Below are 27,432 nucleotides of genomic sequence, written 5' to 3'. Positions count from 1 at the left end.
CGCGGAAAGAGCGGCCTCAGCCCTGAGGTCTGAGTTTATCCGCTTCCAAAAGCGTCGTTGCGGTTGAGTAGAAGGACTCCGGATGCGCTCGTTATCCATAGAAACATCCGATTGCCTTGCAAGTCTTGCTAAATTTTAGGCCCCGGCAGCAGTTTAGGTCCTGCGGTGTGGGAAAAAGTGTTTGTATCTGTTTTGAAACCGCCGCCTTATTTTTCCGTGCATTTTTGGCTATGGGGAAACAGAAGTTTTGGACCTGTGCATTCAGCGTTCCTTATTTTACCCTATGATCATGTCCCTACTTTTCTAGTTTCCTCTCTGATTCGGCAAAAGGTGTTCAAGCTCCTTCTCATTACATCTCCGAGAGCTTTGACACTATGGCTATGGGATTTTTTAAACGCAGCAGTCAATATGATATGCAGCATCGAGCCAGTCTGTGCCTTTTTTTAATATAAGGGCATCACTGTATTTTCCGCTATTTTTCTGTCCCCCTCCTTAGGCTCCTAACACCTTTTTTCCTTTGTGGCCAACTAATTCAGTAGAATAAATTATTCTCAATTGTCCTTCCCTGTTAACAAATTCTTGTTACCAAGAGGTTTCAAAGACACAAGCTGCTGAAGGTGTATATTATGTTACTGTGTAGGGACTTTTTATTTATTTTTTTTAATTGACCGAGCTACTTTCTTTCCTTCCTGGAGCAGTGGATTCCAGCGGGGAATTACACGCTGCGTAACGAAGGCGTTATTGCTTTCTGTGGATCCACTCGGGGCCCTTTCCACCTCTCCCGAAATGAGCTGAGAGGATAAAGGGTGCGATCGAAAGCGCATTAGGGTCAGGGGGCTCCGGCTTGGGCCTGGAAAGAAAAGAAGGGAAGGGTTTAATTTGGGGGCAGGAGCGAGGGACGGCGTTGGGGGCTGTCAGCTACAGGGGTGCAGGGATGGGTTGGGGTCTCAATATTCGGATATGCAAGGGGCAGGCGAATCCTCCTCCCAGGAGAGGTGACTCCGCGGGGTCTGCAACACGCTCTCTCCCTCTCCCCAGGTGAACGGCAGCGATGGGATGTTTAAATACGAGGAGATTGTGCTGGAAAGGGTAAGTGCTCGGCCGGCCGGATCCGGCACGCGCCGCGTGGGCTCGGCCGCTCGCCGAGCGGCTCGGAGGGGCCTCGGCGGCGCCCGGCAGCCCCAGCCCTGCTGCCGAGGAAGCCGCATCGCTCGTCCTTCTTCCGTCCCTCGCCGCCGTTAGTCATCGCCCTCCTCCCCGCGGCTCTGCATCAGCGAGGCGGGTGGGCGGCAGGTTACCCGGGGCCGCTGCCTCCCCCGGCAGCGCTGCCTTTTCGGGCTGAGCGGGGCCCCTTCAGGGACGACGTCCCCGTCTTTAGGGACGCTCGAGCGCGTCCTCCCGCGTGGGTCGGTGCTCCGCGGAGGAGACCTGCAGGGATTCCCCTTCCCGCAGCCCCGAACCGCGGGGGAAATCCCGCGTGCCCCGCTGGCCCGAAAGCCGCCGCCGGCCACCGAAGAGCCTCCTGTACTGTGGGAGCAGGGCCCGGCCCCCTCGGGAGCGAGGGGATCCCCCAGGGAGCGTTTGGCTCCGGAGGTGACTCCGGGCTGTCTGGGAATCGCTGGCCTGTAGCTGTTATCCTTGCCGTAAAGAGGAGGGCAAACGCAGCGGGAGGGCAGTACCCCAGGATTCTCCTTCCGCAGAGTGACGTGCCGGCATTGGGTTTATTTGGAATAACGGAGCTGTGCGATAGGAGCAGCTGCCCCCACGGCTGCAGCACCCCCCACGCAGGCTAAAGCGTCCCTCAGACTCGCTTTCCTCTAGTTCATCGAAATAAAAACCAGTGTCTTCTGCATCTTTGCCAGGTTTTTTAGCTAGTGTCACAGCGCGCCCTGCCATAGCCAGGCGCGATTAATGCCGCAAGTCCAGGTTGTAGCGTATCGCCCCCTTGCTGGGACAAGAGTGCCCCGGAAGCGTCCCCAAGTCCCTGGAAGGGGTCTCCCGGGGGCAGCAAGCGGCTTTCTCGAGCTGAGCACAGAGCAGCCCGAGTCCGGATTGGAGGAAGAAGAGCAGCCGGGCGGAGGGGACGAGCTGTCGACGTCCGGTGCCTCCTCGTCCCGTGCCAGGCAAGCCCAGCCGCGAGCGCGCAGCCAGGAGCCGGGCAGAGGAGCAGGCGCCTTGCCGCTCCGAGGTGCCTCCGGCCTCCGCGCTCCTCCGCCCCGGCTGCCGCGAATGCAGAGGGAGAAGAGCTTTCCCAGCTGGCCCAGGACCGGCGAACGTGACCGTGCGCTGCATCGCGAGCGCGTCGCGCTGTCCGAGACGGGCCCTGGGCATTGCCTCCGGAGCTGCAGCCCCGGGGACTTGCGCGTGGCGCACGGTCCGTGGTCACCAGTGTCTTGGCGTGCTGAGATCCCGGAGAGAAGCTGTGCCCACTCCTCCCCAGCTCCCCCGTGGCCCCACAGATCCTTTCCCAGCTCAAGGGACCAGTTATCAGACGATCCCGGGGAGCCCGAGTGCCGGTGCCAACCTCTCTGGCCGGCGGCAGCGCGTGGCCTGAGCACCCCGGCGCGCGAGCGAGGCGGGCACGGGGGGACGTGCCCGAGTGGCAGCTCTGCCGCGTGAGCGGGCAGGGCATCGAGCCATCGCATTTTTCAAGGCAGAGCAGGAAAAATAGCAGCTGCCCACCCGTGCGGCGCTGGGAGCGGCGGCCGCGAGCGTGTCACGGGGGGGGGGGGGGCCGAATATGCCGCTCTGCGCCCCGAATCCCCTAGCAGGACTCTGCGGTCGCCGGGTTATCCGTCCCCAACCCGCCGGGAGGCTTCGGTGCGTTTTTTTCCTCCCGTTGCCCCGCTGCCCGCGCCGGGGCGGACGGAGTCCCGCGGCGGCGGCGCTGCCCGGGGAGGCGGCGGCGGCGGCGGTGCTGCCGGACGGGGCCCCGCTGCTCGTCTCCTCCCCGGGGAGCCGCCAGCGAGGGGAGGTTTCCGCCGCCAAGAACCACCCCCTCGGCCCCCGCCCGCCTCAGTCGCTCGCCGGAGCCGCAGCCGCTCCGCAGCTCCCGCTCGGTGCTCGGTGCTCGGTGCTCGGCGCTGCGCCGCGGCCGGGACCGGGACGGGGACCGGGACCGCCGCCGGACACACGGCGCTTCCCCTTTCCGACAGGGTAACTCCGGCCTCGGCTTCAGCATCGCCGGAGGGATCGACAACCCCCACGTGCCGGATGACCCGGGGATCTTCATCACCAAGATCATCCCCGGGGGAGCGGCAGCCATGGACGGCCGTCTGGGGTGAGCGCGGGGCCGGGGCGGCGGGGGGCCGCGCGGGCGCTCGCCGGCCGCCTGGGCGCTCAGGGGCCGTGCGGTGCCCGCAGGGTGAACGACTGCGTGCTGCGGGTGAACGACGTGGACGTCTCCGAGGTGGTGCACAGCAAGGCCGTGGAGGCGCTGAAGGAAGCGGGGCCCGTGGTGCGGCTCGTGGTGCGCCGCCGGCAGCCCCCGCCGGAGACCATCATGGAGGTCAACCTGATGAAGGGCCCCAAAGGTGAAGCTCGCGGCGCCGGGGCAGGATGCCGTGGGGCGGGATGCCATGGGGCAGCCCCTTGGGGCAGGATGCTGTGGGGTGGCCCCTCAGGGCGGGATGTCGTGGGGTGGGATGCCGTGGGGCAGCCCCTCGGGGCAGGATGCCATGGGGTGGGATACTGTGGGGTGGCCCCTTGGGGTGGGATGCTGTGGGGTGGCCCCTCAGGGTGGGATGTCATGGGGTGGGATGCCGTGGGGCAGCCCCTCGGGGCAGGATGCCATGGGGCGGGATGCTGTGGGGCGGGATGCCGTGGGGCAGCCCCTCAGGGCGGGATGCCATGGGGTGGGATGCCGTGGGGTGGCCCCTCAGGGCAGGATGCCATGGGGCGGGATGCCGTGGGGTGGCCCCTCGGGGCGGGATGCTGTGGGGCGCGAGGTGGCATCGCGATTTGGGATGCTGCGGGGTGAGAGGTGGCACGGGATGCTGTGGGGTGCAGGGTGTGGGGCAGCCCCGCGGCACAGGGTGCCATGGGGCACAGGGTGCAAGATGCTGTGGGGCACAGGATGGGGGATGGCCCCACAGTGTAGGATGCTATGGGGCACAGGGTGCCATGGGGCACAGGGTGTGGGACAGCCCCAAAGCATGGGATGCCATGGGGCATAGGGTGCGGGATGCCATGGGGCACAGGGTGTGGGACAGCCCCACGGCGTGGGATGCTGTGGGGCACAGGGCGTGGGGCTCTGGCCAGCCATCTCTCGCCCCTCTCCTCCCCTCCCCTCCCCTCGCCCGCAGGCCTGGGGTTCAGCATCGCGGGGGGCATCGGGAACCAGCACATCCCCGGGGACAACAGCATCTACATCACCAAGATCATCGAGGGCGGCGCGGCCCAGAAGGACGGGCGCCTGCAGATCGGCGACCGGCTGCTCGCGGTAAGCGCCGTGCCCTGCCGGCCCCGAGCCCCGGCCCCTTTCCCAGCGGTCGCCCCCGGGCCCCGGCACTCACCCTGCCCTCTCGCTGCCGCAGGTGAACAACACAAACCTGCAGGACGTGCGGCACGAGGAAGCGGTGGCCGCCCTGAAGAACACCTCCGACATGGTGTACTTGAAAGTGGCCAAGCCTGGCAACATCCACCTCAACGACATGTACGCGCCCCCCGACTACGCCAGCAGTACGTATGCCGCCGGCCGGCGCAGTGCCCGGGCCGGGAGGGGACAGCGGTGGCGGTGGGGACCGAGCTGCGGAGGGGAGGAGGAAGGATGGAGAGTGCTGGGGACTGACGGACAAGCGCAAGCTGGGCGGCGAGTGATGCTGGGCTGGGCTCTGCTGCGCTGAAGCCTCCGTGTTGGGATTTCTGGTCCTGATCCCCGTCTTCTCCCCCGCAGCCTTTTCAGCCTTGGCTGACAACCACATAAGCCATAACTCCAGCCTGGGCTACCTGGGCAGCGTGGAGAGCAAGCCCGCCTACCCCGTCCCTCCCCAGGTGACTCCGTCCAGGTACTCGCCCATCCCTCGACACATGCTCGGGGACGAGGACTTCACCAGGTGAGTACCGGGCGTGGGCATCCCTATGCCCAGCTCCTTCCTCGCCATCTCTCTCTGGTTTATTGTCCTCGTCCCCTTGGTTGTGGGTGCAGTTGCCTCAGCCGTGGCCAAAGGCATCTCCTTATAAGTGCTCAGCGCTCATCCCACGCATTTGCAGCCCTGCAAAGCCCAAGGTCCCCTCCGGCAGGCTCGTTCCCCCTGAGAGCAATCAAGCAGCAACTGCCCCCATGCTCTGCTGCCTGCAGCTCTGTGCGTCAGCCCATTCCCTCTTTTCCCTTTCCTGCTCCTCTTTGAGTGTTCCCGAGACTCAAGTATGCCTGCACTTGAGCTTTGTCCTTTCCTTTGTTTTATTCATTTACAATACTGTGAATGCAAGTTGCTTTCTGCTCTTATGGTGAAATCCGGCGCAAGCAGCACTGCGGGCTCCTGTGCCAAGCTCGGTTTTAAACGTAGGGAACAAAAGGCAGACACTGCCTTTTTTTAAGAGAAGCAACAAGGAGACAGTGATGTCACCGAGTTTAAATGTGCGTGAAACTTTCTGATGCCTCCTACTGAGGATACAAGAGCGAGACCTTGCCTTTCCTGCTCCGCTTGCCCGGACGTGCAGCTTTTCTCATGCTTTCACCCGGTGGCAGCTGTGGGGCCAGTGCTGAGCCTGCTCTAGGGTTCGGTATCCTCAAGGCCAGGGCTGGATTTAGGACTCAGGCTGAGCTCTTAGGACTGATATCCAAGTTAGGATTAGAATTGGCTCTGCAGTTACGGCTGAGGTTGCAGGCTGGTTTTAGAGTTGCGTTTGTAGTGAAAGATGTCAGAATCCCGGTTTTGGCAGGGATTGCTCGGTTCTCCCAGATGGGAGAGGAGGAGACTCTAACCCGTCCTCTGGCACCAGCGTTGCCTCGCTGCACAGGGCTGATCCGCAGAAGCAGCAGGGTGCAGGAGTTGGCGTTACCTTGTTGTGCGACGGCTCCTGGTTGTGCGGAGGCTCCAGCTACCTGGCGTGGCCTTTGTTTGCGCGCGTGGGTGGCATTGCAGTGACAGCAGCAGGCGAACCGTCCTCCTCGGAGAACATCCGAGATCAAATTCAGCGTATTGATTTCTAGCTTTTCGGCGCTCAGCTGAGGCCGGGGCCCTGCTGCGCGCTGTGACCTTCGCAGCGCTTGACTCCATCTGGGTCCTCTCTCTCCCACCGTGGCGGCAGTGTCCAAGATGCAGGCTCTGCAGTCTGTTCCCCGCAATAATTCCGCTCCGTGTGTAGCGGTTCTCGTGTTGTCAGGGCACCGCGGGGAGCATGCCGTACTACGGGATTTATGCTTTTTTCACTGATTCCCAGTGCTCTGAAAATGTCCCTCTGCCAGAGACCCCAATCCCATCGAGCCCCTGTGTTGCCACCTTATACATGCGCTGACGTTATTTGTGGGCCAGGCAGTGACGAGAACAGTCTCCGAGCCCGAGCTGGCCTGGACGTCATCAGGCAGCGGTGGCTCGGTGGTGGCCCCCGTGCAGCACGTGCCGGTGGCCGCTAGAGGATGGTGCTGCCTTGCAGAGCTCCTGCTGCAGGGAGGCCGGCACCGCTCCGTCCCTGCGCGGCTGGGCTGGGGTCACCTGCCGTCCCCAGGCACAGCCCATGGTCTTCCCACGGCATTTGCAGCTCATCAGCAGCGCTGCAGGCTCAGCGCCTCCCTCACCCATGGCAGGAGCAAGGGGAGAGCGGTGCTGAGCCCTCGCGTGCATCACCCACCCCCAGGACAGCTTCACCGCCAGGGGCCTGTCAGCTTGTGCATCAGCCTGGATCCCTGCAAAAAGCCTAGAAAAAGCAGCTGAATCCCAGGAGACTCCTGTCAGCAGCCGTGGCATGGATCCAGCATCCAGTCTGTTCCCCTCCTGAGGGCACAAGTGCTGCTGCAAACGTGGACGTGGCTCCTGTGACCCTGCTGCCCTGCAGTACCCAGGGCCTGGGCCAGAGCATCTGTTTTCCCGTGAGCCACACCACAGCCATGAAGGATCCCACTGCTTTCGCTTCATGCTAAGGTTGAGGCGTTAATGCCACAACGTCCAGCTTGGGGCCGTCTGCAAGGATCGCATCCTGCCTCCCCACATGAGAATTCACAAGTAGAGTCTGTGTCAGAGCTGAGACCTGGGATGAGAGACTTACCTGTGTGGGGCTTTATCTCCTCTCCCTCTTGGTTCTTGTAGTGTCTCTCTGCCCTCCACCGAGCTCTCTGGTCCCCATCCGTGCTGCTGACCGGTTCCTAGACTGCCTGGGCTGCTGGGCCGAGGTGGAGCAGCAGTTCCTGTGCTTCGCTTGGGAGGCAGCAAAACACCAAGTTCATCAGCTGTGCCTGGTTATAGGCAAGGTTGGCAGACCCAGAAATCTGACCTATTTCTTCCCCTGTAAGAGCTCTAGCCCCAGGCCTGGGTTTACTGCAGAGGGACTGATGGCTGCAGTCCTCCCTGCGCCCTCAGACCCGCCCCAGATACCTCCCTCGCCCCCACGGCCCCGCAGCCCCCCCCAGCACTGCTCTCGTCGACTGCGTACCGGGGTTTGGCTCTGCGAGGCCAAGAGCTTTTCACTGCCGACAGGCTCGTGGCGCTGGGTTCAGGGTGGATCACGGCTCTGCAGACCAGTTCTGTCCCACAAACAAGAGACTGCTCGGACTGGGAGATCCCACTCCCAGGCAATAGCAAAACCAGCTTTTCCCTCCAAAGCTGGTGAACAGGGAACGAGACAGGACTGTTAGCACAGTATCTGCCCGCAGTCTCCTTCAACAAACCTGCTGGGATGTGGCTCTGTGCCTCAGTTTCCAGCCCTGCACAGGCAATTCGGTGGTAGCTGCAGGTCTAGGGCATGGAGACTTAGCACCTCACCTAAATGCTGACGGGTCTCTCTAAGACTTGGGATTGAGCCTCATTGGGACCAAATGACCCCAGTATAGGTGCTGTTGGGGGTCTAGCGTTAGGGAACGTGCTCCTCGCTGCTGGAAAGACCACAAAAGGCCTCAGCTGCCCTGCTGAGCCCAGGAGACGTGGGCTGGACTTCAGCCCTCACCCCACACTCCAGGTCCCTTCTACTTGTCCAACGCACCCTGCCACCGAGCCTTTCGGCCAGTGAAAGACCAAGTTGAGCAGCACATTTCTCTCCATCTCTATTTTCTGGGGTATTTTCAAGGCAGATTCAGCCCCTAAGCACATCAGAAGTGTGTAGCCAGCTCAGGTCAAAGTTATGACTCTTCTGTACCTCTGCATTTGGAGGAAAGGTGCTTGAGCAACGCGTGGTGTGTCTGTGGAGCTGGAGGCATGGAGAGCTGGGCTCTGGGAGCGTCCGAGAATATCGCAAGCGGGCACTGTGGATTTCCCCTGGCTTTCGCGCTCCCTGTGGTTGGGACTGCACTGGCCCTGCCTGCAAAGGCAGGAAGGAGTTAAGTCCGTAAGGTCTAGCAGTGTGAAGTGAGTGCTGAAGTCTGTCCTTTCAGTGCTTCCATAAAAAACCCCCAAGAGTGGGTTTGGGAAGCCGTGTGTCCCGCAGCAGCCCCAGGCACGAGCAGGCAGAGATAAACAGCGCAGCGAGGCCCGGGCGCAGAGCTGGGAGCATTCAGAACATTCCTGCCCGTCGCGTGCCTCGCGGCCGCGAGCAAGACGCAGGCAGGGGTGCCGCGGGCAGAGCGTGCCGTGCAGCGATGTTCACCGTTAACATCTCGTCGTCCATGTCCTACAGGGGACAGCCGGCCGTGTCCCCTTCCAGACAGCAGCGAGGCCACAGGAGCAGATGTGGCCAGAGGTATGGTGCTGACCGACCTGAGGCATCTGCAGGACAGGGAGAGGAGCAGCTGGGGGAGCCGGGAGGATCTCCGGCGGAGGCAGGCTGAGAGCGGCTGTGCAGGGGCAGTGCTGGGGCTGTCTGGAAAGCTCTGGCTGTGCGGATTTTTAGATTCCCTCCCTAAACTCCCTGCATTTCTGGGTAGCTCAAGGGCAGAGGTGCCCTGTACTCGTGGGCAGGCAAGCGTGCTGGTTCCCCATCACTGCTGCTGGGTCCTGCTGGCGTGCGGCGGGTGAAGAGGCACCCACACAGGGTAGTAAAAGAAGGATTTGGGGAGGGGAGGTTGCTGGAGCATGGGTGGGAAGAAGGCAGCGGGGAAGTTTATTCCCCTGACACAGCCTTTCCCAGAGCAGCCCCAAGGGTGTGCGTCTGACTGTCCCACTTCAGAGGCGGCAGGACAGAGGGACTCCTAGGCTCCCAGTGCCATGAGTTGGGTTCAGAGCCACGGCCGCTGCCGGACAGGCTGCCCCTCGCGCTGCGAGAGCTGCCGTCACAGCGCGAGGCCAGTCGGACTTGCTCCATGGCAAGGGGCTGGTGCTCTCCGGCCATGCAGAGGGCTGAGGAGGAAAGCCTGGGCGCTGGGAGCGAGGCTGGGACATCTACTGGGACGGTGTCCTCAGCAGGGTGTCCCCACGTTGTAGGCAACGAGCCTGGCTGTGCCAGGCCCCCGTAGCTGCCTGCCCGCGAAGGATTCAGCCCCGCTGCGAGCGTGCAGGGGGAGAGGCGCAGGCTGCAGCCGTAGCCCTTTCTTCGGCATCGCTGAGCCCAGCCGGCGGGTTTAGCCCTGGCAATTTACCCCCCCAGCACTTTCTCCAGCTCCCCCCGGCCGCGCTGCCCCTGGGCCTGGGCCAGGCTGGGCGAGAAGGGCACAAGCCCAGCGAGGAAGACCTTCCCGCAAGGCAGCTTGCGCTTGGTTCAGTCCGTCTCCTGCTGCTCTTGCTCCTTACGCTGCCTGTAACTAAGTGACATTCAGCCCCTCAGGACTCCCTCCAGGGGAAGGCAGGCCGGAGACTTTTCCCGAGGTGCTGGCACGTGTCCCCGGATGTAATTCTGCTGTCCGCATCAGCGACAGCACTAACATCTCCCCCGGTCCAGGCAGGTGAAGGCAGCGATGCTCAAGTCTGTCCTGTGGGGCCCAAGAAGAATTTTTTTCTTGCAATAGCTGCCTGGAAGCACAGGCTGCAGGCTTTCTTGGCGTCTGCTGAGGAAAACGTCTTTATTCCCCCGGGTGCCTTCCCACGCGCACCGCGAGGGTGCCCAGCTCCTTCGCGTGCTATCGCGTGCAGCCGAGGCCGGGAGTGGGGACCAGCCGCCCCCCCGCTCGCCCCAGGCTCCTCTTCGCGCGGTGCTGCCGATATTTTAGGATCCACCGAGGGTGCCCTCGACCAGCGCTGAGCCCGAGGCTCTGGCTTCGTTCCTCGCGTGTCCCAGACAGCTCCATCTTCTCCCCGGGCTAACTTGAGACTGATGAGGCTGCCGAGCGCCCCGGCCAACAGTCGTTGCTCGCGGTACCTGCTAGGCTCCGGGTGCTCGGCACCATCTGAGCCGGTCGCTGCAGCCGGCGCACCGACAGCGCGGGACATCGCGGCTTCGGCGACCGCTGCCAGCCCGCGCGTTCTGGCCAGGGCGCGCTGGCTGCCTGGCGCCTTTTCTTATTCCTGCTTATTTTAATGCGGTGCTCGAGCTGGGGAGCCGCTGTAGTTCCCCTTAGCCTCGTTTGCTCGCGGCTGAAAATCGACCCTGGATTTTTGTGATGCCGGGCAGTCTTCCTGCCTCTGCCTGCCTATTGTGTGAGCTGGAACAGGATTAAGTCATCGTGAAAAAATTCAGAACTTGTAGCGTGCCGCTGCTAAGCCTCGCAGGGCCCGCGCCGCGTCCCCGCGCGCCGTTTATTTGCGATGCGGCCATCCCGAGCCGGCCTAAAATCCCCCGTCTCCCCCCTCCAGGGAGCCCCGGAAGATCGTGCTGCACAAGGGCTCCACCGGGCTGGGCTTCAACATCGTGGGCGGCGAGGACGGCGAGGGCATCTTCGTCTCCTTCATCCTGGCCGGCGGCCCCGCCGACCTCAGCGGCGAGCTGCGGCGCGGCGACCGCATCCTCTCGGTGAGCGGGGGGGGGGGGGGAAGGGGGGCGGGCGGCGCGGGCCGGGGCTCCCCCCACCCCCACCGCCTCTCCCCCGGGGCCTCCCCCCCCCCTTCCCCCGGGGCCGCCCGACGAGCCGCTTGTGCCGCAGGTGAACGGCGTCAACCTCCGCAACGCCACGCACGAGCAGGCGGCGGCGGCGCTGAAGCGGGCGGGGCAGGCGGTGACCATCGTGACGCAGTACCGGCCCGAAGGTAGGCCATGGCGGCGGGGGGCGGGGCCCCGCATGCAGATGAGGGGTCTTGGGCGGGGCTCCGCATGCAGATGAAGGGATGGGGCGGTGTCCCGCATGCAGATGAGGAGGTGGGGCGGGGCCCCGCGTGCAGATGAAAGGGTGGGGGCGGGGCTCCGTATGCAGATGATACGGGCGGGGCCCCCGCGGGAGGTGCGGGCGCCGATTGGGCGGCGGCGGGAGGAGGGGGCGTGGCGGCGGCGTCCCGCCGGCGGTGCCTGCGCGGCTTTGTGTGCGGGCCGGGTGGCTGCGGGGCTGCTGCCGGCGCCGCGCCGCCTCCGACCGGCCTGCAGGTGAGCGCGGGGCGCCGCCGGCCCTGTCGCGACAGGCGCCGCGCTGTCGCCGACATGGCGGCGGCCCGCGGGTGGGTGGAGGGCTCCGGGCGCTTGCGGGTGCCTCAGGCCCGGGCCTCGCGTGTCCCCAGCGCCCGGGCGGCGCCGGCCCCGCCGCTGCCGGGCCGCGGAGCGAGGTCCCCGCCGGGAGCTGGGCCTGAGGGGAGGCCGGGGGGCTCGGGGGGGCCCTGGGGGGCCTCAGCGGGGGGGTCCCGGGGCCTCTCCATGGGCCCTGGGCTTGGGGGCCTGGCTGTGCGGTTGGGGGGCCTCGCCGGGGGGTCCCTGGCCGTGGGGTCCCGGGGGGCCTCGCCGTGGGCCTTCCCCACGGGGTCCCGGAGGGCGTTGCCGGGGGCTCCCGGATCCCACCCGGCAGCGCTCGGCGGGGCTGGCGGGTGCGGTGGCCACCCCTCGCCCCCGCGGGGTCTCGGGGCCTGGGCGCGAGGGTCGCCCCCGTCCCGGCTGCCCCCGCACAGGCCTGCGCCGCAGCGGGGAGAGCAGGGCCGTGACGCCGCGGCTGGCTCTGGCTCCGCCACGGAGCTGGTCCCGCAGGCACCGGCACCGTCCCCGCCGTCGTCGAGCAGGGGCTGGAGTCCGGGGTCCGCGTGCGTCTTGGGAGCTCGAGCATCCGGGTCCGCAGTGCCTCTGCTCCTCCCTAGGGACGACACTTGGGGATTCGGCCTGCCGCCACCCACCAGTCCCGTTTCTGTGCGGGAAAGCAGAGGCGGCACGGTCGGCACAGAGGAGCGCAGGCGGAGGTGGTCCCAGCCGGGAGCTTGGGCAGAGGCAATGATCCCCGCGGTCCCGGGTTCCCTCCGCTCAGCGGCGTGGTGGAGCCTTCCTCCCCGGCACAGAGGGTCGCTGGTGCAGAGCAGGGGTGGGATTTTGTGATGTGCAGAGCAGTTTTCTCTTTGGAAGTTGTTAGTCCAAGACCCGGGACCTCCAGGTGTGTGCTTCAAGGCAAGGCCCCGTGCAGTATCTTCGTCAGATGCATTATCATAACAACAGCGTTTAATTAGCGTTTGTCTTTCATTCACTTCCTAAAGGTGTTGGCTGCCAATTGGCGCTGCCTGTGTCAGGCTACGGCTCGGCTTTCCGCCAAGGCACCTTATCCTACGTGTCCTGCTCTGCGGTCTCTGGGTGCTGGGGACTCTTCCCGCTGCCGGGTGAAGGGAGGCCTTAGTTGTCTAATGAAAAATTCCTTAGGGTCAGGAGGTCCAAGTATGGACCCGCTGGAAGGGATCAAAGCTACTGTGGTGTCGCATCTGTGGGCCTCATGCAGCCCACGGGCAGGCAAAGGGCCCGGGATCTCCAAGGGCCCGGGATCTCCAAGGGCCCGGGATCTCTGCTGGCCATGCAGAGGTCTGCTGCAGCCGCTTAGTTGGTAGCGCTGATACAACTGTGAGCAGTGAAGTGTTTGTGCCGGGTGCTGTGATGCTAGAATTTGCCTCCCTTTGCTTATTTTTATATCTTTCTCTTTTAACGACCCTTTATTCTAGCATCCTGAGAGAGGACTGTAGCTCCAACATCTCCTTTCTTCAAAGTATTTTTCCGTTGTTGGCCCTGTTGTTGGGCATGTAACAACTCTAGTCGTCTTTGCAAAGCGCGGTGTGCAGCCACCACATGTCTTTCTGCTCTTGCTTGGACCTTTTCCATTCCTTCTGCTGCTCCCGTGCAGGGTGTTTTGTGGGAAGTGCCGTGCAGTTGCTCGTCTTTGCCGTTCCTCCTCCTCCATCCCGTGCAGGAAGGGAAGCAGAGGCCGGTTTGGGAGCAGAGCCGTTAGTGCCGCTCCGGGGTGTGCTGTGGGTGTGGTTTTTGCTTTTTTTCCAGGAAGCACTTAATGTTCTTGTATTTCTGGCTCTGTTTGCCACTTGAGATTTGGCAAAGACGCGAACGAAGAGTGGACCGAGAGGTTTTTAAATGTCAGAGAGGGCAGATTGTTTTTAAAACCCCTTCAGACTTTGGCTGAAACGTCGGTGGTTGGTCGCTCGTGGCTTTCTTGAGTTGCACGGCACGCAGTACGTTCCGCTGCCGCGGCTCGTAGCGCATGTGCGCGTTAACACCGAACACATGGGCTGCAGCCCTTCGGGGAGGCAGCTTTGCTGTCGTGGGACAAATACCTCGCTGGGCATTAAAGCAGTGAGCAGAGCTTGAAGTTGCTGAGGCTTGAAGACGACTGCCGAGCTGTTGGCTGTTTCCAAACTCGCGCAGGCAGGCAGGGCGAGCGGTGCTGAGCACATGGAGTCTTGCTGGGAGCTGGGGCCCAAAAGTGAGGGCTGATGTGGGTCATCGCTGTTGAAAGAGCTAAAGCGCCGGATGCGGGGATGCCCGGAGAAGGAGACCCTAGTTGTAGTGATGCTGGTGGAAATGCTTTGTGCGCTGTCTTCCTGCGAGCAAGACCTGCTCGCGCAGAAAGCATCTGCACACCTCTGTAGAGGGAACGGCAAATAAAGTACTGACCTGGCTGCTGCAAATCTGGCCTGAATCCTGAAAGCAGGATACAGACCATTGCTAACTGAATCTCGATAACGGGGACCCGTCGGAAGGGGTTCCAAGAGGTTAATCCACGCTGGCAGACGCGGAGGACTGCAATTCACCCATCTCCCATGTGCGAACATGAGGGCGGCTTTTGTGCAGGATACTGGATAAGTGCATGTGTGCTCCCTAGTTGCTCTCTGTTTAGGACTTGAGACTCTAAAGCTTTGATGGGATAGTGACACTTGCTGCTTGCTTAAGTCTCAGCAGGTTACGTACCCTTTCCGGGGGCCCTATGAGGTGTGGGCACTCCTCCTAACTGAGGAGGGGAAAGAAACACAGACAAAACCAGGGAAGAACTGAAAGAGAAGTCACGGTTCTTCCTTTTCTCCAAATACCTGTGCCTGGTGCAGATCCTCCTGCAGTTACTGCAAGCTTTCTTGCAAGGAAGCCACTTCCGTGTGATGCTGCCTCTGAGCTGCGAGTTTGCAAGGTCCCTTTCCTTTAAATGCTTCTTCCTATGAGCTTTGTCTGCTGTTATCACAAGTGCTTGGGTTAGGGTAGTTCCCCCCAGTAAATCCCTGGGGAGCAAAGCCTTGATATTCTCTACTCTAAAACACAACAGTTTGAGCAGCGGCTTTTTTCAGAGCTGGCTTCTAAAAGGAAACTGCTGAGGCCCTGCAACAGCTTTTAGAAGTTGCAAAGCTTTCTTCAGCTTTGCGCTTCACCTCCACTCGTCTAAGCACGCAGCACCGTGTGCCCTGAGTTCATGCTGCTTGTGGTTGGGAGGTGTTTGTACTTTAACCCTGCAGTTCAAAGCCGTATGGAATCGGGGCAATAAAATGCTTTGTTTAAGAGGAGAGATGGAATTGCCTGTCGGTTTTGCACGTGACAGGCACCGGGCTGGAAGCGGGAAGAGAATGAAGCTGCCTCCTTGCATTGAGCCTGCATCTGGATGGTCCCTGGGACCTGCTGATTGCTTTGGGGAGTTCTGCGTGCCTGAGAAAACAGGGCACGTGCATGAAGCTTTATGCATGCTCAGGCGTTGCTCCCCTCTCTGACAGCACTTTCTCCCCTTACACCGTTTCCGGGGGTCCGGAAAGCAATTGTAGACTTCCTTCATACTGGCATTAATGCCTGCAGATGGGCCTAGGAGGGATAACTAGCAGCCGTTTGGCCGCAGGCGTGCGCGCTGGATAGCCCTTGGGCGGCGGGGGAGAAAGCTGATGTGGTAACCAGATGTGCGCGAGGGAGGGCGGCCGGCTCCGAGCCCCGCGTCGTGCGCTGGGGGTGGAGCGGGGCTGCGCTCTTTGGCGCGGGGAGCCCGGCCCCGCTCCCTCTCGGGCCGGCGCACGTGCCGGGCTCTGCTGCTTACCCCGATTCCTGCAGCTTGAGCCGCACGCCCATGTGTTGATATGGGGATGTTCTCAGCCCAGATGGGAGCAGGCAAGCTCAGACTCCCAGCCCGGACTCGATGGAGCCCGGTGCACCGCGGCCGGCGAGGTCCGTGGCCGGGGTGCCCGCTGGAGCGTGCAGGCAGTGCACCCGGGCGCGAGGCCACGTCCTGCCTCAGCTGCAGCGCTCGTCCCCGTGCACGGCAGCTGGTTCCCCTCGGGGCCACTCGATTACCGTCCAGCTGCGTTGCTGCCTGCTGACTCCATTTGCAGGGCTCGTTTGCCATAGAAACAACGGTTCTGCAGGGAAATAAGCACAGGGATCGCGGGGAACCTTACTAAGCCCGTGCGGAATTGAAGCTTTTGACAAGCGGGATGCGTTATCCCGCCCGCAGAGGCAGAGAGAGGAGCAGACAATGGCCCTACGGATATCTAATCCCAGAGCTTTGAAACCCGGGCAGCTCAAATCCCTTCGGGCTTTCTCTTGAAAGAATGTGGACTCGAGAGGTTCTTCTAAGGCAGGAATGGGGGTGGGATTGCCCGGGCCCTGGAGGAGCCGCTTTGTGCTTGGCAAGCTCAGGTCTGTATCCCGGAGCACCTGCGTGTTGACGGCCCTGGGGCAGCCCTGGAAGAGGAGCCGGCAGGAGAGGGTGGAGTGGCAGCCTTATCGCCTTGCAAAGTGGCAATAAGAAACCGCCTGCTCCTCCCCGTGCAAGGTTTCGCGTTGCAGCTCCCTGCCCCAGTCGCACAGCGGTGGCTCTTGAAATAAGAGGCAAGTTCACCTGTTTCCATATTTTTGGTCTTGACAAATGTGTCTTGAGCGTGTCTGGCACCTGGGTCCCGCGGGAGCACCCAGGGAGAGGGGAGCAGCAGGCAGGTTTCCCAGGCAGGAGCTCTGCTGCGCCGTAGGTCTCCTTCCAGGATGCGGAGGAAGGGTGGACACGGGTCAGCGAACACAGATAGAAGTGTTGCTCGCTGGAGGTTTATCTGCTGCGAGCTGCCTCGGAGGCTGTTCCAGCCCCCGGATGCAAGGGGCCCGGTGGCAGCGGAGCGCACCCCGCACTCGCTCCCGGGCCGTGCCTGGGTAACCTCGGCTCCCCTGCGCTGGGAGAGAGGCTCCGGGTTAGCTCCGTGGCTGGCTCTTCCTCCGCCCAGCCCTCTCCTTGGCTGGCACCTCTGTCCCCGTGCTCGGCCGCTCCGGTTTCCTTCCGTCCCGCCTCCGTGGCGCCGTGCCACCCTGCTCCTGCCTCTGTGCCGCTTGCAGCGTCCTTAGCGGAGGCTCTTTGCAACCTGGTTGTTTTGCACCCTGTCGGCAGCCTCCGGAGAGGCCGGGCCATGGGAGGAGCACTCCTGGCACCGCGTTACTCGGCGAGCTGGATGTGTCGTCCGGGCTCGGTCCGCGCAGCGCTCGGCTGGGAGCCCGGGCGGCCAAGGCCTCTACCTGGGTGCCTGTAGCCGCCCTCGGTCGCCTGTGCCCTCTCCCTCCTGCTCCGTGGCTGCGATCCCACGGTCTGAGCGTGCAGCCGGGCAGTGGCTCTTTGGAAAAGCCTTTACAGGACAAGACGGCCTGGCGCGGAGCAGACTGGATGGTGCTGACCGGCTCCCGGGGGGTCAAAGCCAGAGCAAACTGGTGCCTTCCCGTTCCCGACACCCAGCCTGGCTCGCGCTTCCATTGCGCTGCCGAGGTTTTTGTTCCAGGTGACTTTTCCCAACCCCTGCAAGCCCTGAGGGCTTGCAGAGAAAGTCCCTTCCTGGGCAGGCAGCGCCGGCTCTGTGGGCAGGGTGGTGGCGTGACGGAGCACCCAAGGGTTGCCCTCCCGGCGGCCCCACCCTGCCCGGCTGCCGGTGGCACCTAAACCTGCTTTTCCCTCTGCTGCCTGCCTGTTCCCGGGCGTTGCTTCCTCCGCGGCGGGGCGGCTCGGTCGCAGGTGGACAAGGGCGTCCCAGGAGGGCCACGAGTCCCCGCGCGGCAGGGAGCGGGGCTCAGCTCGGTGCGGGGCGCGCGGAGAGGCTGCGACCGCGGGCAGGGTTCGGCACGCTTTGGCCGGGGATCTGCCGGATCCGAGCTGCGGGTGACGTCCCGCTCCGTGAGAGGCTGTGTCGCTGGATCCCAGGGGATTGCTTCCTGCACTGCAGCGCCGCTTGCTCTGTGCCCGCGGAGGGTCCGAGCCGCTTGCCCGGCCAACCTGGCTAACGCAAGGTGCAGCAGAGCCCCGAACTGCGGGTAAGGAGGGAGGTGCCAGCCTCACCGGGGAGGCTGGGACTCGTGTTTCCTGCTTGGAGCAGGGAGCGGGGTTATCCCTGCCTGCAGCCCGACGGCTCCACCGGGAGCATTGCGCTCGCTAGGATGGTGCTGGCACTGGCAGCCGCCCAACCCGCGCTCCAGCCTGCCGAGGCCCCGGGCAAGACGCGGGCCCCTTCGGCTGGGAGCACGTGGATGCCACCCGGCTTTGCAGCTCTCCGGGGGAAACGGACCTCGCTTTCTGGTGTCCGCAGAGCAGCCGTACCCACTCGTTGTCGTTTCCTTTTGCTGCTTTTCCGAGGGGAAAAACAGCAGCCTTTGAGTACCGCAGGAGCGTTCTCGCAGCGCGTCGGGGAAGGTGGCAGCCCATCTCGAGACATCATGTGGGATAAGTCTCCCACGTGCTCTCGTTGCGGAGCCGGGCTGAGGACAAGCCGCTAGCAACAACCTTCCTCCCTTTCCGCTTACCCCAGCCCGAGACAGCAGCCGTCTGCTTTGCCTGCCCGTGCGGCTTGGGCTATAGGAGAGGAGCGCAGCGCTCAGACCCCGCTTATGGACAGGAGAGGGCATTTTGAGCCGTCGCAGCGTTGAAGAAGAGGCGAGCTGTGAGCCCAGCGTATTTGCACCCTCTGTACAAGCTGTTGCCCGCTTCCCGAGCCCCCCCCGGCCGCGCGCCCTCCGAGGCGAGCGCGGCAGCCTGCTCGCCGGCAGCTTGCCGCCCTGGCCCACGCTGCGAGCGCTGGGGTTTGGGGTTTTGTGCAAACCAGCAGAGCGAGCTTCAGAGGCCGAGGCTGCAAAGCTCTAGCGCGGCTCCTTGGTACAGCTGTGGGATTAGCGTGTGCGGGTTGGGGGCTGTTTGCATCTCTTTTTTTTTTTTAATCTTTGTCTTTTTAAGCAGAAATGCCAGTCTGGCTCTTAAGTGCAGAAAGGAGATCGTGAGCCCTGCATGCATCCACGCGGGTAGAGCAGTCGCTCCGACTGTACGGTCGGGGGCTGCCTCTCGCACGCAGCACGCGGGATAAAATCGAGGGCAGGTTGTCCGCACGCCCCCGGTGAGCCGGCCGCTCTAGGTTATCCTCGTCTGCGGGCTTTCGAGGGCGGCGAGCAGCGGTGCGCGTCCTGCGCGCGGCGCTGTGCTTCGTCCCGGTGTCGCTGCGTGCGCGGGCGGCGAGTCTCCTCCTGTCCTCCCGTAGGGTCCCGAAGCTGCGGGGCGAGGTTGAAAAGGAGAAGACGTTATCTGTAACAGCTCAGCTCCCGCCCCGGGGGGATCGCACGGCCCGCAGGGGCTTTGTTTGCTTTAAGGGGAATAAAGCAAGGAAAGGGCGGCGGGGCCTCTGCTCCCTCCAGGCAGGGCTGGGGAAGGCGGCGCGGGAGCGGGGCTGTTCGGGGGCTGCCGGGAGAGGCAGCTTTGCAGGGAGCTTTTTACCTCCCTGCAGGACTGGGTCTCCAGCGTGCCTGAGTCTTGCTGTTTAACCCCTTCAGCTCCACCCTTGACAAGGTTAGCCTGCCCGCGAGGAGGAAACCAAGGCAGTGAAAAGCCCGAGCCCGGTGGAAACATCACCCAGAGGGTGTCAGAGACGAACTCTGAAACCAGAGCGCCTCGTATTTTTAGCAGTGGCGGGTGGCAAACGTGCGCGCGGCTTTACAGGGCAATGCGTTTCCCCGAGCCGCGTTCACCAGCCGGTGCTGAGGCTGCTGCCGTTTCGCTCCCTAGGGTGGCGGGCAGCCCTCGCCGTTCCCTCCTCTCTGCCCGTCCTCTCCGCCTCCGCGGCTCCCCTCCCGTCGGCCGGCCGCGGGATCCGCGCGCGTGCCGGCAGCTGAGGAGGCCGGAGGCAGCTCCTCGCTGGGGATCAGCCGGGGAGGGATTAGAGCCGGCGTCCCACCCCCGCGCGCGCGCCGCGCGCTCTGCCTGCCGCGCTCCCGGCCTCCAGGCGAACTGGCACCCGGCGGCGGCGGTTTTGCCAAGCCGGCGCTTCGCTGCTTGCCCTGGATCTGCTGCGGGAGGGAAACTGCGCTTCTGCTCTGGCGGTAACGCGCCGCTTGCGCCGCCGCGGGGGCTTTCGCGACCGTCGGGAAAGGCAAAATATTCCTAAGCCCGGGAAGGCCTTGGCAGCTGGGATCACTGCCGCTCTGTCCTCCTGCCACACGGGAGCGAACCTTCCCCAGTCCGCTCTGGATAAGTGGGAGCGGTGCCTCCACCCTCTGCTTTCCGACCTTTACACCCAGCCGAAGGTCGGTCGCTGGCAGGGCCCGGGGCGGCGGGAGGAGCTGCGGGTGTTGGCAGCTGCCCTCGCAGCAGCCCCGCGGGCAGGTGCCGGGGCCGCCCGGAGGGTCTCACGGCTTCTCCGGCAGGTTTCCTGCCGCCAGCGAGCCGTGCGCTGCCTGCGTTGCCCGGGATGTAGGCGATGAAAGGTGAATTCCTCCTCTCCCCCTTCCTTTCTAAGGCTGAGAGCGATTCCCGCTGCCGGGATGCAGTTTGCATCCCTGCGAGCCGGGCTCAGGCTGAGGGACCGCAAGGTATGCGGAAGCAGGGGCGGCTTTGGCTCCCGCGCTGGGGCCGTGCCGTGTGCGGGGCTCTTGCCTTGTCCCCGGCCCTGGTGGCTGAGTATCAGCGGTCCCTTCTCCTCCCCTGCGCGCGCTCTGGATGCAGGTCTTTGCCGCTGGTGGAGAGCGGTGGGTCGGGACCCGCAGCAAGGGGCTGTCGCCTCCCCCAGCGAGCTGCAGTCGTGTCCTGCCGCTTTGGCAAGCGGGTGACAGTCTCCTGCTCTTCTTCTCTGTGCCTTGCTCAGAGGCAGCGACTGCTGCCCTGGGACAGGAGCGTGCAGGACGCGCGGCCCCAGCCCTGCCTGGCCCTTGTCCGGCAGAGCTGCAGCTCACCGTCGCTGGAGGTGTCAGCAGCCATCATCTGTGCTCCTTCCCTGGAGGAACAGGCCGGGCTGGTGTTCACGGTGCGTTTGGCAGCACCTGGTGTCCTCCCTTCTCTGGATGCTCTGCCCCAGGTCGCGTAGGGCACTGCAGCTCCTTTGGTTGCAGCCTCGCTTGTCGTATGTGGAGGGGGACGGGGCCACGGGCGAGATTCCTCGTGGACAGGCTGTAGTTGCCTCCCTTGGTGCTTACTGGACCTAACGGCAGCTTGCTGGTTCAGCCCTGCTCGGGCCATGGTGGTGGCTTACGGGCAGCTCCTGCCTGGACTGACGTTGTGTCTCTCCACAGAATACAGCCGCTTTGAGTCAAAGATCCACGACTTGAGAGAGCAGATGATGAACAGCAGCATGAGCTCCGGCTCTGGCTCGCTCCGGACAAGCGAGAAGAGATCCCTCTACGTCCGGTAAGGCTCACCTCCCGCGTCGCCGTTGCAGGAACTTGCTGCCTGTCTCCCCCTCGTCCTCGCTCTAGGCAGCCTGGGGTGGGCGGATGGGACAGGGTATCGCCCCACAGCTTCCCGCGGGTGGAAAACGCAGGATGGGACAGTCCTGTGCGTGAGATGGGTCTGCACGGCCTCGCTGCTGCAGCGGGGCTGCGTTGGTTTGCTCTGCCCGTAGCCTGGGATTGCATACGTGGCGTGGGGAAGGGCCTTCCTTCTGCGTGCGCGAGAGGTAGAACAGCTCAACGCTAGCCCACACCTCCTGGCTCCGTGGCCACTTGGTGCCTCTGGTGATCTCATTCCCAGTTTTGCACTGAGGAGGAGGAGGAGGAGGTGACCCTTCCTCCCAAGGGAGGAGTTTCTGGCTGCGTGTCTTGGTGTACCAGCCTCACGGTGTGGTTCAGCTCTGCGCAGGCGCTGGCGGGGAAGCCCGTCTCTGCACACGCAAGGGCCGTGTCGGCCTCGGCCGCGGCAGGCAGGTGCTGACGCCCGTGCGCTTCCCGGGAGACGTCCATGGTTCCTGCGGGTCTGCCTGGCGGTGGGGATGAGGAAGGAGGATGCGTCAGGGCAGCCTTAGCGACAAGCAGCTCGTCCCTGGGTTCGGGCTCCCGCGCCAACCTTGGCTGCATCCTTGCACCCTCGCAGCATCGTTGCGGACGGGTGTCTTGCCCCTTTGGAGGGCAAGTTTCCCTGCCGCTGCGGGGCAAGAGAAGCACGCGTTATGAGAAAGGCACAAGGCAAAAAGGGTGCTGGAGGGAACAGTGATTTTTTTTTTGCGCCGCTGGCTCGTGGCTGAGTGCTTTGCATTTGAATGCCTTTTCTCAAAGCTGCTGCGCCTGGGAAAGCACTGGTTCCTCCGCGCAGAACTGGGCCGCGCTGCAGCCGTGCGGCTGGTTCCCAGGGCGAACTATCGGCGATGGAGGAAACGAGGATCTGAGGGAAGATGCCAGGCACTGGCATGAGCGATTAGCTGAAGTCCTGATGCCAGCAGTGCCCGTCCCCGCTGGGCAGTGCCGTGCACCCGTACCGCAACCCGCAGGACAGGGCAGGCCAGTGGGTGGCTCTCCCTGAGCTGAGCTTGGTAGCAGTCCTAGCATCTCCCCTTGCAGTAGCCGCCCCGTGCGGTGCCGCTTCTGCCCTGTGCGTCCTGTTCTCCGGGGAGCGAGACCCCGGAGTGGGGCTGCGCAGGGGCTTCTTCCAGCTGCGGCTGCCGGTGGCTCGGGGCAGCGCACGGGGCCTCTCTGCTAACCGCTCTCCACTAACTGGCTTCTCTCCGTCTCCTCCCCTGCTGTTCCTGTGGCAGGATCTGGCTGGAGGGGAGATGAGCTCTTAGGAAGATTATTGCTTTGATCCCTAGCCGTGCTTTTGGCGCGGGGCCAGGCTCGGAGCAGGCGGGGGTTAAGCAGCAGCACAGCGCTAGCCCGGTAGCTGCTGCAGCTCGTGTGCCGTCGCAGCCCTGCGCCTCCGCTCGCTGCGCGGGATCCGGGATTCTGGCACTGCTCTCCTGGCTTGCCGCGGCACCTTCGCTCCAGATAAGAATCAGCGGAGCGATGGCTAGCAGCTAATTTTAACCTGTTAATTAAAATAATCCCGTAAATCCTCACGCTGCGCAGCCTGCTGCGGGAGGGAGCAAGCAGCCTTGCTGCAGGGGGGGTTGGCAGGAGCACGGGACGCCGCGCGCCGAGGATGACGGGAGCTGAGGCTTCTTCAGCCTCAGCCTGCGTGGCCGGAGAAAGCGGGCTGCGGAGAGGGGCCTGGTGCCTGAACCCACGTCTCCAGGATGGCTGTTGCCCGGCATGAGGAAAGAGTTGCCGTAATGGGCTCCTCACGCATGGAGCGTGGTTTCGGCTGGGTCCGGGCTGAAGCGAGCCTGCAAGTCTCCCACCCCCTGCTTGGGGAGCTGCTGCGTGCAGCCGGGCGCGCCTGCAAACCCGAGAGCCCCCCGCCATCGGGCTGCCCCGGGGGGCTGCCTTTAGCGTCGTGCATCTTCCGAGAGCCGCCCGCCGCCCCCCGGGAGAAGGGGCCCCGAGCGCCGGCGGGCTGGAGCCCACCCGCATCCCGCCGAGCCGCTCGCGCAGCCGCTGCGGCGCTGGGACCCGCCGGCGGGAGCTAAGCCGCCTCTTAGCGAGCGGGTGAGTCCGGTGGGGGCTTCCCTCTCCCAGCCGGTGCGAGGCCGGCCCTTCCCACCCAGCCCTTCCCCAGCGGCTGGCTGCCGTGGCCGGGTCGGAAGCGGCGCTCGGCTCCGCGAGCCTGCGTCTGGGCCGCCCCAGCCCTGCTGGGCGGGGTAGTTTCGAGCACGGTTTGCCTGAAACCGGCCGCGCCGCCGCGTTGCGGACACGGCAGCAATTACGGGAATCGCTCCCGAACTGCTTGAGTCAGCCCCGCGAGGCTCCCGCGGCCTGATGTCACCGGGGCCGCCGGCGGGCCGGCCGCATCCTCGCGCTGTGCCGTCCCGCTCCGGTTCCTCCGTGGCCGGCGGCTCCTCGCCCGCCGGGGTTTGTTTTTCACGGCACGGGCGGAGGAGAGCCGGGCTCGCCGGCCACCGCGTCCCTCCACTCCCAGCCATCCCACGGAGGCAAAGTCGGCCGGAGCAGACCACAGAGCGGCTCAGGGGCCGTGCCCGGCTTGGCCGGGGGCAGGCTCGCTTTGGGCCAGGGCCTCGGGAGCGAGGCCGTGGCGAGTCCCTGGCACGGCGCTCTCCTGCCCTCCAGCCAAACCATCTGCTCCGATGTCTGTTCGCGCCAACGACCACGTGCCGCGAACCGGCCCGGGGGCAGAGCGGAGCGCGGACACGCTGCCGTCTGTCTCGTGCACCCCATGCCCGCAGCCGGGGCTCGGCGCAGCCGGGGGGGCGTCTCGGCTGCGCTCTTTCCCTGGGAGCGTTGGGGCTTGTCCGCCGGGAGCAGATACCGCCTTGAGGAAACAGTCGCTGGGCCCTTTGGAAGAGATGCCGCGTGCCTCGGCACAAATCCCGCCGAGGCCGGGGCCGTGACTGTCATCGGAACGTTTTGTGCCTTGATCCTGGAGCGTCACGCGGACAAAGCAAATTCAAGTTTAAGGATCCCTTTCCGGGCGTGCAGAGGAGCTGGCCGCGCTCCCGGCCATCAGCTCCGCTGCCCCGCGTCGCTCCGGCCACGTCCTTCCCCTGGCAGCACAGCAGTAACTCTGCTGCCAGCAACGCGTGAGTGACCCTTCAGACCTGCCCGGGGCTGTTCCCTGCTGTGCCTGGGCAGCGTATGGCTCCGGGACCGAGCTGTGCTTGCCTGAGCTCTCCCCCTCTTCTCCCCCCGCAGGCCACGGCACGGCCACGGCGGTGCGGTGGTGCTAGGCACGAGCTGGACAGCCTCTGCCCGGGAGCCGGTGCGTGCCGCCAGCGCAGGTGCATGGGGCCCGATGACGGTGCGCAGCGAGGCGCGCTTGCTCGCCGGGGAAAGCCGCGCGCCCCGTGTTTATTTTGGCCTTGATTTTGGAACCTGCCCGACCAGTTCTGCGGGGCTCTCGCTCTTTCTTTGTCCCTAATCGCTCGCTCTCGCAGGGGTGTGCCAGCCGCGCAGCAGCAGCAGCAGCCTTATCTTTTGGCAGGGAGCGGATGCCGCGAGGCTTTCTCGCCTCTAGCCCAAGGGCCCTGCAGTGTTCTGCAGTTGGCTCCGAGCGCCGCGTGTGGAGGAAGGGGGGTTGTGCCAGGTTTCTGTTCTCCAGAGGCTCCTGCAGGACCGATAATTGGTTCAGCAATAGCGGGTGAGCCATGGCCTTGAGCAGGCTGGAAATGGGAGATGGAGCTGGTGGCTGGATGAACCCGGAGGTGCAGGACTGCAGCAAGGCAGCGAGCGTTGGCTGCGTTGAGGTTGCTTCGCAAAGAGACCTCCCCTAGCCGGAGCTGAAGGGGTCTCCTGTTCTCCTCCTCCCTGTTCAAGCTGTTTTGACCAACCAACTTGCCCGATCCCAAGTGGCCTGGAAGGTTTTCTTGCCCTGTGCTCCCTTGGCAGTGTTGAAGAAAGGTGGCTGGAGATGGCTGCAAGTGTTGCTTCAGCTTGCTGCTGCTTTTCGGTGGTCTGCCTCGCGGTCTCTCTGCCGTCCCTGCCCTGGATGGAGCTGGCACGAGACTCTTGCTGGAGCTGGCTCCGGGGCCATTCTGTCCAAAGGCAGCTGTGTCTGTCTTCTCAGCATTGCAAACCAGATCTGGCATCTAGACTCGCTGTCTCTTGTGCGGGTGGGTGCTACTGTCCCCTTGTGCCTTACGCTTGGGAAGCAGAAGGCACCTTATGGACACCGAGCTGAGGTACGCTCAGAAGGAATGGTTTCTTGTATAAGGTTTTTTTTTCCGGCCTGGATGATTCCCAGCTCTTCCCATCTTGCACATTGACACTCACTGAGCATAAGGACCTGCAGGTAGATGTTGGCTGCCTAGTCTAAGCCAAACCAACCTGTCGCTTTTCCTGCAGCTGCATCCGCTCCACCAGGTACATATGATTTAGCCAGTCAGTGCAGTGGGCAGAAGCAGGGGCCTGGGGGCAAAGGCAGCTTTCCTGGCCCTGCAGGAATTGCTGTTTTCCTCTGGTCCCCCAGAGAAACGAGCCCTAGCTCGTTCAGAGCTGCATGACCCACCATGGGGCAACCTGCACTCTCTCCCCCCAAGCCACCTCTGTCAGCAGTGCAGGGCAAGGAGAGGTTTCTCGTTAAACGTAGCAGGGAAACGATTTTTGAGTCATCTAGGCGGCTAGCTCTGCTGGAGGCTGATGCACAGCATGCCTGTTGCTTTTACTATTTAAGGAGCCACAGTTAAAGGGACCGAGCTTAAACATCAGTGACACTTGTACTGTGTTGTCTCAGGCCCCCTGAGGGCTCCTTGTACTGGAAGGGGCTGATGAGTGGGGCAGGGGGTGTTGCTTGTTGTGTTTCCCCCCTCTCTTCAAAGGCAGCCCCCTATGTCTCATCCAGGTTGTTCCTTCCTCTGCGTGCTTGGTTCCTCCTGTTCTCCGTGGGCAGTCTCTCAGCAACACGGCAGAGAAGAAGGGGAATAAGACCGTAAATGTTCGACCCCTGGATGGACCTGAAACGCTGAGCTGAAGGTTGCTATTGTGCCTTGCAAAGGTCGTGCTGGAGGCTGATCTCAGCCTGGCGCAGATGAGGAAGGCAAAGGAGAAGGGAGGATTTTGAAAAGTCTCCTGGTAACAAGCAGCTTCCCACGGTGGCTGGAAGGTGCAGCCGGTGCTGCCGTGGGTTGCTTGCACGCAAACCAGCAGGCTCTGAGCCTGCTTCGAGGAAGCCTTGTCCGTGCTCGGGTCCGAGGAGAACGAGTGCGCTTGGTTTTGAGATCTGATGTTGCGAGAACTAGTTACGTGGGAAGCCACCGAGAGCAGCTCGTGGGTAAGGGCTGCAGTGCCGGGACGTGCTAAAGCCTTCGGTCACTTGTGCAGGAAGAATATTACTGTTCCCCTTCCTGAGTTAAAAAAAAACAGCAGAAATTAATCTTTTCTGTAGCTGGATAGTTTAATATTGAAGATGAAGCTCTTGTGTTGTAAACTAAATAAACTGTTCTTAGGGGAAGTACTTAAAAGTCTGGAAAGGAACAGTTGAGGAAGGCAGATAAACATTCAGAGGGATTCATAACTCACAGTCTCGGGAATAAAATCCCCGCGTACGTAAATAAAAGCCAATTCTAAAAATGCCCTGCAGCCTATTTCTGTGTGGCTGCGCCCCAGCAGCAGGGCGAGATGATATCCTCTCTCTCTCTTAAAAGCCCTCTTAGTCCCCGAGGCGGGACGGCAGGTCAGCCGGTCGCTCTGCGCCGTTCCTCTGCTGCCGGCTCCGCAGGCAGGGGTTCGTACCCCGCGCACGAGGGGGGAGCCTGCCCGCTCTGCGCCTTCGCCTCTCTAGGACTCGCTGTGCTGCGCCCGGAAGGTGAGAGGCCCAGCTCATGTGCAGAGCAAGAAAAGACGGTTGTATTTTTGTCGTCCCGCTGGCCAGCGGGGAGGGATACGCTTTTGCAGCACGCACCGAGACCAGGACACGGCTCGGCCCCTGCAGCCGTGGCCGGCAGGGCAGAAGGTGTTTGCGGGTGGAGCGAGCTGGTGGGCAGCACGCAGAGGAGACTGGGGCAGGGACTGCTCGTGCTGGACACGGTGGGAGCCCAGGAGGGGTCCTTGCTGGGCTCCTGCAGAGGGGAGGTGGGCGGACGAGGAGCTGGGGTGGCTTTTTGAAAGTGCCCCCTGGGATGTGCACGTGCTGGTGTATATTCGTGGGACTGTGGGAACTTTGAACGTTTGAGTGTCGACCTGCTTTCTAACCACAGCGTTTTTCCACATGCGTGTGGTTCGTGCGTACCTTGCAGCTAAGGTCAAGAGCCAGTTTGTTGGTCCAGATCTGTTGTTTCTGTATCACACACT

General features: G+C 63.3%; 1 protein-coding gene across 1 annotated transcript in view; it reads left to right on the top strand.

The window, feature by feature from the left end:
- DLG3 (discs large MAGUK scaffold protein 3) overlaps positions 1-27,432 on the top strand; it is a 60,918-nt gene that overhangs the window by 21,204 nt on the left and 12,282 nt on the right. The window contains exons 3-11 of the mRNA XM_067303972.1: positions 1,039-1,089; positions 3,156-3,280; positions 3,364-3,533; positions 4,305-4,441; positions 4,536-4,680; positions 4,895-5,054; positions 10,815-10,971; positions 11,102-11,204; positions 20,896-21,010. Coding sequence (XP_067160073.1) covers positions 1,039-1,089; positions 3,156-3,280; positions 3,364-3,533; positions 4,305-4,441; positions 4,536-4,680; positions 4,895-5,054; positions 10,815-10,971; positions 11,102-11,204; positions 20,896-21,010 — 1,163 coding nt within the window. The remainder of the gene's footprint in view (positions 1-1,038; positions 1,090-3,155; positions 3,281-3,363; positions 3,534-4,304; positions 4,442-4,535; positions 4,681-4,894; positions 5,055-10,814; positions 10,972-11,101; positions 11,205-20,895; positions 21,011-27,432) is intronic.

Source organism: Apteryx mantelli, chromosome 13 (assembly GCF_036417845.1).
Source record: "Apteryx mantelli isolate bAptMan1 chromosome 13, bAptMan1.hap1, whole genome shotgun sequence".
NCBI lineage: Eukaryota > Metazoa > Chordata > Aves > Apterygiformes > Apterygidae > Apteryx > Apteryx mantelli.
This window is presented reverse-complemented; position numbering and strand designations above follow the sequence as displayed.